At 45.3% G+C, this 10,355-nt stretch overlaps 3 protein-coding genes across 5 annotated transcripts in view; all 3 read right to left on the bottom strand.

The window, feature by feature from the left end:
* LOC310670196 (zinc finger protein RFP-like) overlaps positions 1-10,355 on the bottom strand; it is a 127,038-nt gene that overhangs the window by 37,220 nt on the left and 79,463 nt on the right. The gene's annotated exons all lie outside the window — the stretch shown is intronic.
* LOC310670727 (uncharacterized protein) lies at positions 3,601-5,623 on the bottom strand. 2 transcript variants are annotated; one of them, XM_083426436.1, is made up of 2 exons: positions 5,540-5,623; positions 3,601-4,947 (listed from the first exon to the last, which is right to left on the bottom strand). In XM_083426436.1, the coding sequence occupies exons 1-2, from the start codon at positions 5,559-5,561 to the stop codon at positions 3,887-3,889; spliced, it is 1,083 nt and encodes a 360-aa protein (XP_083282562.1). In that variant the 5' UTR covers positions 5,562-5,623; the 3' UTR covers positions 3,601-3,886. The 2 variants fall into 2 exon arrangements, with proteins under 2 accessions (XP_083282562.1, XP_083282563.1); XM_083426437.1 differs by having other exon boundaries at positions 3,601-4,944; positions 5,540-5,618.
* Positions 7,641-8,390, bottom strand: LOC310670900 (large ribosomal subunit protein uL10-like). Its single transcript, XM_083426749.1, is given in 2 exon segments — positions 7,641-8,002; positions 8,004-8,390. Coding segments are annotated over 2 exon segments (663 nt in total). The 5' UTR covers positions 8,319-8,390; the 3' UTR covers positions 7,641-7,654.

The following is a 10,355-nucleotide window of genomic DNA, read 5'->3' as shown; positions in this document are numbered from 1 at the left end:
CCCTTTAAGGAGTCTCAAAGCGGCTAACATTCTCCTTTCCCTTCCTCCCCCACAACAAACACTCTGTGGGGTGAGTGGGGCTGAGAGACTTCAGAGAAGTGTGACTGGCCCAAGGTCACCCAGCAGCTGCATGTGGAGGAGCGGGGACGTGAACCCGGTTCCCCAGATTACGAGACTACCGCTCTTAACCACTACACCACACTGGCTCTAAAAAACCCTTCCCTATACAGGGCTGCCTTCAGATATCTTCTAAAGCAGGGGTCAGCAAACTTTTTCAGCAGGGGGCCGGTCCACTGTCCCTCAAACCTTGTGGGGGGCCAGACTATATTTTTGGGGAGGAAATGAACGAATTCCTATGCCCCACAAATAACCCAGAAATGCGTTTTAAATAAAAGCACACATTCTACTCATGTAAAAAAACGCTGATTCCCGGAATGTCTGCGGGCCAGATTTAGGCGGCGATTGGGCCGGATCCAGTCCCCAGGCCTTAGTTTGCCTACCCATGTTCTAAAGGTTGTATAGTTAGGTACTTATCTTCTTGGCTTGCGAGTTGCATGACTCTATACCCTCCAACATTTCTCCGATGAAAATAGGGATGTCCTACTGAAAAGCAAAAGTAAAACCTCAGCGCCTAGGACTTGCGGATTGCATGGTCGGCGGTTCGAATCCCCGCAGCGGGGTGCGCTCCTGTTGCTCGGTCCCAGCGCCTGCCAACCTAGCAGTTCGAAAGCACTCCCGGGTGCAAGTAGATAAATAGGGACTGCTTTATAGCGGGAAGGTAAACGGCGTTCCGTGCTGCTCTGGTGCCGGTTCGCCGGAGCAGCTTCGTCACGCTGGCCATGTGACCCGGAGGTGTCTGCGGACAGCGCTGGCTCCCGGCCTCTAGAGTGAGATGAGCGCACAACCCTAGAGTCTGTCAAGACTGGCCCGTACGGGCAGAGGTACCTTTACCTTTACCTTTTACTGAAAAGCAGGACATTCCGGGATCAAATCAGCAACTGGGACGGCTTTTATAAATCTGGGACTGTTTCTGGAAAATAGGGGCACTTGGAGGGTCTGAGTGACCTGCCCAGATACACCAGTTAAAGAGTCTATAGGCGCCATGGCACCCTGTATTTATCACCTCTCATTTTAAAAACTGCCTTCTAACAATAACTCAGTTGCATGCTAGGCATTTACAGAGTGTTGTCCCCTACCCCCTGCCCCACAAATAATCCTGGCAGCAGTGGTTTGTTAAGGGTGTTGGGAATTGTAATGCCGTGAGGAGGTCAAAACTGTTATTTAATTATTACCTTCATAGACCACATTTTTCTTCCAAGGAGCTTAAGGGAGTGTACATGCTTCTCTCTCCCTCTCCCCCAATTCATCCTCACAACGACCCTGTGAAGTAGGTTAGGCCAAGAGGCAGTGACTGGCCCAAGGTCACCCAGTGAGCTTCATGGCTGAGTAGGGATTTGAACCCTGGTCGCTCTAACCATTATGCCACACTGCCTCTCTACGGTTGTAGTTACTGTTGTTGTCATTAATTAAATTTATGTTGCTCAAGACAAACCCAAAGCAACATACAGTGGAACCTCATGTTACAGAACAGGATCCGTTCCGGAGGCCCGTCCGTAATACAGAACTGACGCAAGCTGAAGTGCTGCGACTGCGCATGTGCGTGGCACGATTCAGCGCTTCTGCGCATGCATGAGCAGCAAAACCCGGAAGTAACCCGTTCCGGTACTTCCAGGTTGCCGCGGGATGCAAAACGAAAACATGTAATCTAAAGCGGACGCAACTGGAGGTATGACTGTACAACCAAACCGTTTCCAGGTTCTTTGAGGGGGTCCTTTACCTTTTTTACCTGTCAAGGGGGCTGGGAATTGTAGCTCTGTGAGGGGTGAACTGCAATTCCCAGGATCATTTGGGTGGAGGGAGATGTCATGTGCTTTTAATGTACAATGTGTATACAGTATTTGAAACGACCCCTTAGCCTGGGGGGGGGGGATTTGAGCCTGTGCCCCACTCTACCAGGTATTGGATTCCACCTCCCCAAACAGCATAGCCAACAGCCAGAGGTGATGGGAGTTGCAGTCTGGGAAATGAGTCAACTAGTTTCCAAGATCCTTGTGCCATGAATGGGTTTTACACATACAGTGGTACCTCGGGTTAAGTACTTAATTCGTTCCAGAGGTCTGTTCTTAACCTGAAACTGTTCTTAACCTGAAGCACCACTTTGGCTAATGGGGCCTCCCACTGCCGCGCGATTTCTGTTCTCATCCTGAGGTAAAGTTCTTAATCTGAGGTACTATTTCTGGGTTAGCACAGTCTGTAACCTGAAGCGTATGTATCCTGAAGCATCTGTAACCCTAGGTACCACTGTATTACTAGTGAGCACTGCCCAGGTATTAGAAGAAGAAGAAGAAGAAGAAGAAGAAGAAGAAGAAGAAGAAGAAGAAGAAGAAGAAGAAGAAGAAGAGTGGTTTTTAAATGCACAGTGCAATTTATGAGTTCAGTCATAGCAAAAATCAGGCAAATTCACCTGCTCCCTGGGGCTGATGGGAGTTGTAGTCTGAAACATCTGGATACCACCAGATTGGCAAAGACAGGTGTAGAAGCAAGCACAATGGGATTTAATAATAATAACAATAATTTATTATTTATACCCCATCCATCAGGTTGGGTTTCCCCAGCCACTCTGAGAGGCTCCCAACAGAATATTAAAAACACAATAAAACATCAAACATTAAGAACTTCGCTAAACAGGGCTGCCTTCAGATGTCTTCCAAAAGTCAGATAGTTGTTCATCTCCCTAACATCTGATGGGAGGGCATTCCACAAGGCGGGAGCCACTACCGAGAAGGCCCTCTGCCTGGTTCCCTGTAACTTGGCTTCTCGCAGGGAGAGAACTGCCAGAAGGCCCTCGGAGCTGGACCTCAGTGTCCGGGCTGAATGATGGGGGTAGTAGAACTTTCTGAATAAATCCCCTGTTGCTAGCAATGCATTGCATATAGACTCATTCAGAAAGAAAGGGGGGGTATCAGTTTAATAAATATTAAGTGAAGCAAAAACTATCCAACAAGAAAACAAGGCATGTTTAAAACCACTTCTTGTCACACACTTAAACAAGCTGTTGTGAATGTTATATTCTGCCTTACGATGGAACACATCTTTTCTAGGGGACGTAAACTTTTTAAATTATTTGAATAGAAATGTTGTTGTGCATGTTTTGTTACATAGTAATATTAAGACGGGGGATGCGGGTGGCGCTGTGGGTAAAAGCCTCAGCGCCTAGGGCTTGCCGATCGAAAGGTCAGCGATTCGAATCCCCGCGGCGGGGTGCGCTCCCGTTGCTCGGTTCCAGCGCCTGCCAACCTAGCAGTTCGAAAGCACCTCCGGGTGCAAGTAGATAAATAGGGACCGCTTACTGGCAGGAAGGTAAATGGCGTTTCCGTGTGCTGCGCTGGCTCGCCAGATGCGGCTTTGTCACACTGGCCACGTGACCCGGAAGTGTCTCTGGACAGCGCTGGCCCCCGGCCTCTTAAGTGAGATGGGCGCACAACCCTAGAGTCTGTCAAGACTGGCCCGTACGGGCAGGGGTACCTTTACCTTTAATATTAAGACAAAAGGTCTCTGTCCTCCAGGAGCTTACAATCCAAATTCTGACACAGGGCGGAGAAGTCAATCCATTCCCTTCATCATTTGGGTTGCCTTTTTCAGAAATTTTCCCAACTCCACACTATCCTTTTTGAGATGAAACAACTAGAGCTGTACACACTATTCAAAATGTGGTCACACCATAGATCTCTCTAATGGCATGCTTTTAAAAATAAAAGTGGATTTTCAGATGAATGATAAGGAAGTGGCTTCTGTTCACTCCCCTCCCCCCGCCACTCACTACAACTTAAGTGGTGTCTCCCAGATGTATTCTCATGTGTCTGATAAGATTCTCCCGCCGATTGAAGCGTTCCCCACATTCCGTGCAGCGATAGGGTTGCTCTCCTGTGTGGATCCTCTGATGACGGAGGAGATCTTGGCTCCAGTTGAAGCTTTTCCCACATTCTGAACACTTGTACTGTTTTTCTCCAGTGTGGATTCTCTGATGGCTGATAAGGTTCTGGCTCCGGTTGAAGCTTTTCCCACACTGGGAGCACGTATATGGTTTCTCTCCCGTGTGAATTCTCTGGTGACTTATAAGGGACTGGCTGAGACGGAAGCTTTTCCCACACTCATGGCACTTATACAGTTTATCCTCTGTGTGGCTGCTCTGATGCCTCGTAAGGTTCTGGCTGCGGCTAAAACTTTTCCCACATTCCAAGCACTTGTGCTGTTTCTCTCCCGTGTGGATTCTCTTGTGGCTACGGAGGTTCTGACTCCGGTTGAAAGTCTTCCCACATTCCGAGCACCTATAGGGCCTCTCTCCCGTGTGGGTTCTCTGGTGGCTAATGAGAGACTGGCTCAGATCAAAGCTCTTCCCACACTCGTCACACTCATACGGTCTCTCCCCTGTATGGGTTCTCTGATGTCGGTTAAGGCTCGATTTATCACAAAAAGTTTTGCTACAAACGGAACACATATACGGTTTCTCCCCTGTGTGGGTTCTGTGATGTGAAGCAAGGTTCGTGTTCCGGCTAAAACTCTTCCCGCAGTACAAACACTGATAGGGTTTTTCTCCTGTGTGGGTTCTCTGATGTCGCTTAAGGTTTGAGTCATCTCTGAATACCTTCCCACATGTGATACATTTATTCCTGTCCTCTTCAGTGTCTATCATCTCCTGAACATCTGGGAGATCTCCACCTTGAAAAGCGGAGGATTCTTTCCTGCCGTCCTCTGGTAGGGTTTCATCCCGTCTATGTGGTTCATCTGGGTTCCCAATCTTCATTTCCACCTCCATGGTCACGATCCTTTCTTGTGACATCCTGGATGTTCTGTCCTTCTGCTCCTCGTTCTCCCAAAAGGCATCTGCTGGCAAATATACATATAGATAGTGACATTTTAAGAGAGCAGAAGTAACAGGACCTTCAAAATAGGGCACAAATTCATTCATTCAAGACACAGAAACGTTTTAAGCAAAAGGCATGGAAACCCTTGGCTCTCCAGATGTCATAGAATTGTAGAGTTGGAAGGGACCATGAGGCCATCTAGTCTAACCCTTTGAAATACAGGAATATTTTGTGCAATGTCGGCTTGAACTTACAACCCGCAGGTTAAGAGACTCATGCTCTACCAATTGAGCTATAACTCCCATCATCCCTGAGTCTGTGACAACCACCTCGCAGCCACCCTGGGTCTGGTGCTACCCGGAGAAGGGAGATCCGGCCTCAGAAGGGTGCCCTTCTCTTGCACCTTCCCATCTTGCTACCACAAAATGTTGGGATGGGCTGCCATCTTGGCTGGCTTTAAACGTGTTAGGCAAATTCAAGGAGGATTTTCAATGGCTACTGGCCAAGAGGACTCTCATTCATTCATTCTGTTAAGTTGTAAGTGAACTTCAGTACATAACACATTCATTCATTCTACCTCCACTATATATATATATAACCCACCCTCAACTCACCAGCTCCGCTGGAGTCGTTCATCCTGCACCCGTGGGAAAGGCGAGGGCCACTTTCCCACGGTAGGCTTGAGAGGCCCGGAAGTGACGCTCCTTCCTCCGCCTGCTCTTCGCTCCGTAGAGCCTCTCTAGGAAACGCAGACTCCGCGAGCAAGACGAAGGCAAAGACTACGGATCCCAGCAACCCTTGCGCCTGGAAAGGTTGCCGGGGAAAAGGAAAACCACAACTCCCAGCGGCGCCCGTTTGCAATTGAGGGGTCTGATTGGCTGAGATTGGGAGGCTGAGGCGGGGATTGGCTGGCAGAGAGGAAGTGCTGGTTGGAATTGTTGTTTATGGCAATTCAACTTCTGCCTCTGAGAGACTCGGCTGTGTGATTTAGCTAAGAAGCGGGGCTGAATCCTACAATTGCATATGGATATGGATATGGCGCAGCATATTTTTTAATTTTTTTTAATGAAATATATATACTTTTCAGGTTTATACATTACATTAATTTTACAATCATTTTAACATGTCAAAACTTGACTTCCTCCTCTTTCTGTGGTTCCTTAAATTTATTTTTTAATATCTTCTGCATATCCAAATTCATTTAATTTGCTCATTTATTCATCTACTTTAAATATATATTATAAAACTGCAGGTTATTACAATGTTTTTATCTGTTTGCAATTTATCCATAAAAATTCAATAAACCGTTTCCATTCTTTTATAAAAAGTTTGTTATCTTGATTTCTTATTCTTCCAGTAAGTTTTGCCATTTCTGCATATTCCATAAGTACAAATTAGATAGTTCTGTCCCTATAATTCCCAGAAAGGATATAAGGGAGCAGATGGACTTTGAGGTATCCTGGACCCCAATTGTTAAGGGTCTTGTGAATTAATTGTATTTAAAATTGTTGTGACCAACCTGGAACTTACGGTGAAGGCCAAGGAATAAATTATTGTTGTTATAACGCGTGTGGCTATAAACAAAAACAGAGGGCTCCCCACATGTTATAAGACATTTTGGTTAAGCTGTTGCCTTCTGCACAAATAGTTGTTTGCGATAAGAACTTAATGTTATGAGGCCGCAGTTATGTACAGTACATTTTTTCTGCGGGTTCACAAGGGTATGCATATCCCTAAACATTTTGTGAATCTTTTAATTTTGTCCATTTACTGTATTTACTTTTCCAGATTTTAACTATAAAATGGTGATTTTCTTGAGTCAAACTGAGAGTACCTCCTAAAGATTTTTTTAAGGAAAAAAAAAGCACTGGTTGTTTATGTATTGCCATCTGGGTTAGGGTGGGGCGTTTCATATTTTTATCTGTATAATGTAATATGCTGAAATGATTTAATATAAATATAAATTAGTGTTAATAAGAATTAATAATCTTTTAACTAAAAAAGTGTTTCTGCCCCCAAACAGCGTTCCATTGGTCACAACAAATTGCGCTCTGAATGTGCTGCCACCTGCCATTTTGCCAAGTGCTGGGAACTTGGCTGAATAGAAGGCGAACGCCTGACAGCTACTTTAGTCAGAGTTCAGGATTTTCCTCATCTGCCCAATGCAAGAAGAGAGCTTTTTGTCCACTTCGAATAAATCAGAGTTGATTCATTGCAGGACTGATCAATTAAATGTGTATGCATTTTGATATAAATTAAACATTCTGAAGGAGGGAAAGGACTTGTTCTCTCTCTCTTTCTGATTCTTTTCAATATAACGACATCCACCATCTATACATGTGGTTTAACAGTCAATCCCTCTTCCCGGGAACTATTGAGAATTACTTATAGTTCTGTGAGAGGAATAGCCCTCAATGGCCTGGTTCTGATGAAAACTAAACCATGGTTTATTTGAATGTCTTAACATACACTTAACCACAAACCATGCTTATAAGCCGTGGTTGGTTGCTGGCTTACAAACCTTCGTTCGTGTTAATGATGGCTTAGCGTCTAAGATCTCTGGCCCCATCTGCACTATACATTCAAAACACTATGGTACCTAGGGATATTACCGGGATTTCAAAGGCGGAAGTGACTTTTTTGGGGGGGGAGGCGGCAGTTTCTACTGGATATTCAGCAAGAGTGCCGTGGTTTTTACTTTTTGATAGATGGCAACCCTAAGTACCACTTTAAACACCTTCCAAGAAGCGCCCATGCAGGGTCTCTTCAGTGATGTCCAGGACTTCAGGGCTGTAAATGCTGCCATCATCAAGCACCTGCTGGATGACGAGTCCAAAGGAGAAGGGGGAGATGTTCAACATGTTCAGCAAGATGGCTTCGCTGGCACCCACTTTGTCTCCGGTCTTGATCAACTGCACATCACTCAGAATTTCAATGGTGCCTCTGGAGATCTTGGTGGTGATGCCCAAAGCCTGGAAAAAGGAGGTCTTCTCAGGGCCAAGGCCGGTGTTTTGAGCTGGCACAGTGACTTCACAGAGGGCAATAGCACCTGCACGAGCAGCAGCTGGTACAGCAACAGTTGGCCAACAACATGTCCCTGATTTCAGTCAGATCCTCCTTGGTGAACACGAAGCCCACATCACCACGGATATGAGGCAGAAGCTTTTTCAGAGCAGGGTTGTTTTCCAGATGCCCCCGGATTGCCTTGCGCATCATGGTGTTCTTCCCCATCAGGACCACGGCCTTCCCACGCAAGGACATGCGGATTTGCTGCATTTGCTTGGAACCAACATTGTCTGCTCCCACAATGAAGCATTTTGGATAGTCGTCCAAGAGTTGGATGATCTTGAGGAAGTAGTTTGACTTCCACGTGGCTCGGTCTTCCCTGGGCATCGCGGTGACCCAAGGATCGCAAGGCAGCAGTTTAAAGACTCCGATGTTTCTCTCACAAAGCCTCCGTGGAGCAAAAGAGGCATAGCTGTTTAAATTGGTATCGTAGGGCTTTAAATGTCTAGTGTAAATGTGGGCTTTGTCAGAAGGAGGGGTGCCTCTTCAAAGAGGCCAGCTGTGGTGTGTGTTGTAAAGCACTTCAAGTAAAAATAACATCTCTTAAAGAATGCCGTTTTCAACCAGGGACTCTTGTTCAAAACTACTACTTCTCATTCCCCCCCCTCCATGGGCAGACATGATGCTTTGGGGCAGAGGACTTCTGGGTGAAAATAGCTTGATGGAATTTAATTTAATTTAATTGACAGTATAATTGCTCGTATATCTTCAGCTGGAAGGAAGAACGGAAGGAGTCTATGAGCTGCCAAGAACTGATAAGGTTCTTTAACTGCAGTTCGACAGACTGCTCTTCTTCCCAGGCTGAGAGGGAAAATGGTGACAACAGTTTATTTACTGGGACAGAGTGACTTTTGCAGCTGTTGTTAAAGTTATTGGACCAACAAAGCGAAGGAGAAATTTCTGGAACAAAAGGATATCAGCTCCGCATAAGGCATGACATATAACAGCAACAATCGGGGAAAAGAAAGACGTAACATCTTACAAGGACAGGAAGAAACACCACGGACAGAATAATTTCCACACATAGGAAGAACAAGGATATAGTTTGAGTTCCTCACTTGCAGTTTTATAAATCATTTAATGTGTCAACACAAATAGAAGTTATTAACACTGCAGTTGTTCTATAAGGGATTATTATTATGACCAGAATGTAATGTAAACTAATAAGATTTTGGAACGTAGAAATAAATAAACTCATCAAACCATCATTTATAGGATGTGGTGTTTGAATGATTGGTATTGATAACTGCATTATAAATTGGTATTGTTACAATGAGGCTATTATTGGACTATAATTGAAAACTAAGAAAAAATTATTATGTGTATTAAAAAAGGACTGTAGAGTTGGAAGGGACCCTGAGGATGATTTAGCCTTTTATGAGCCCTACCTGTAGGTGCCAGGGATTGAACCTCGGAACTTTATTATTATTATTATTATTATTATTATTATTATTATTACACCCACCCATCTGGCTGGGTTTCCCCAGCCACTCTGAGCAGTTTCCAGCACATATAAAAACACTGAAAGCTCCCTGCCACTGGGCTGCCTTCAGATGTCTTCTGAAAGTTGAAAAGTTATTTATTTCCTTTACATCTCATGAGAGGGCGTTCCACAGGGCAGGTGCCATCACCAAGAAAGCCCTCTGCCTGGTTCCCTGTAACTTCACTTCTTGCTGTGAGGGAACTGCCAAAAGGCCCTTGGCAATGGGGAAAAGGCTAAAGATGAGCCATCATATTGGACGGTGCTGTTGCGTGTATTTTTGTGGAAGGACACGGTCATCCTGTGAAGCTAGGTGAGCGTCTTATCTTGAAATATCTATTATTGCTGCCTGCTTCTGTTTGTCACAGTCATCTTTTGCAAGGAAGGAAATTTCATATGCAGTAAGAATTTTATTATTATTATTACTTGCAATTTGAACACTGACAAAAAAAAAAATATGCATGAACAAAGCGGTATGGAAATATTGCTTAAATAAACAAAAGAAATCCACCCCAAAATGCATTTTGCACAAGAAACCACAGCAAAGCACCACCTGGACAGTTCATGCTCTGAAAGGGAATGCAGATAAGCCTCTTTCCAAATCCCCCCCCACCCGAAAGCCAGGAAAGACTTTGTTGTTGTTGTTTAGTCGTGTCTGACTCTTCGTGCCCCCTGGACCAGAGCACGCCAGGCACTCCTGTCTTCCACTGCCTCCCGCAGTTTGGTCAGACTCATGCTGGTAGCTTTGAGAACACTGTCCAGCCATCTCATCCTCTGTCGCCCCTTTCTCCTTGTGCCCTCCATCTTTGCCAACATCAGGGTCTTTTCCAGGGAGTCTTCTCTTCTCATGAGGTGGCCAAAGTATTGGAGCCTCAGCTTCACGA

The sequence above is a fragment of the Podarcis tiliguerta genome, assembly GCF_965153285.1.
Source record: "Podarcis tiliguerta genome assembly, chromosome: 2".
Classification (NCBI taxonomy): Eukaryota; Metazoa; Chordata; class Lepidosauria; order Squamata; family Lacertidae; genus Podarcis; species Podarcis tiliguerta.
This window is presented reverse-complemented; position numbering and strand designations above follow the sequence as displayed.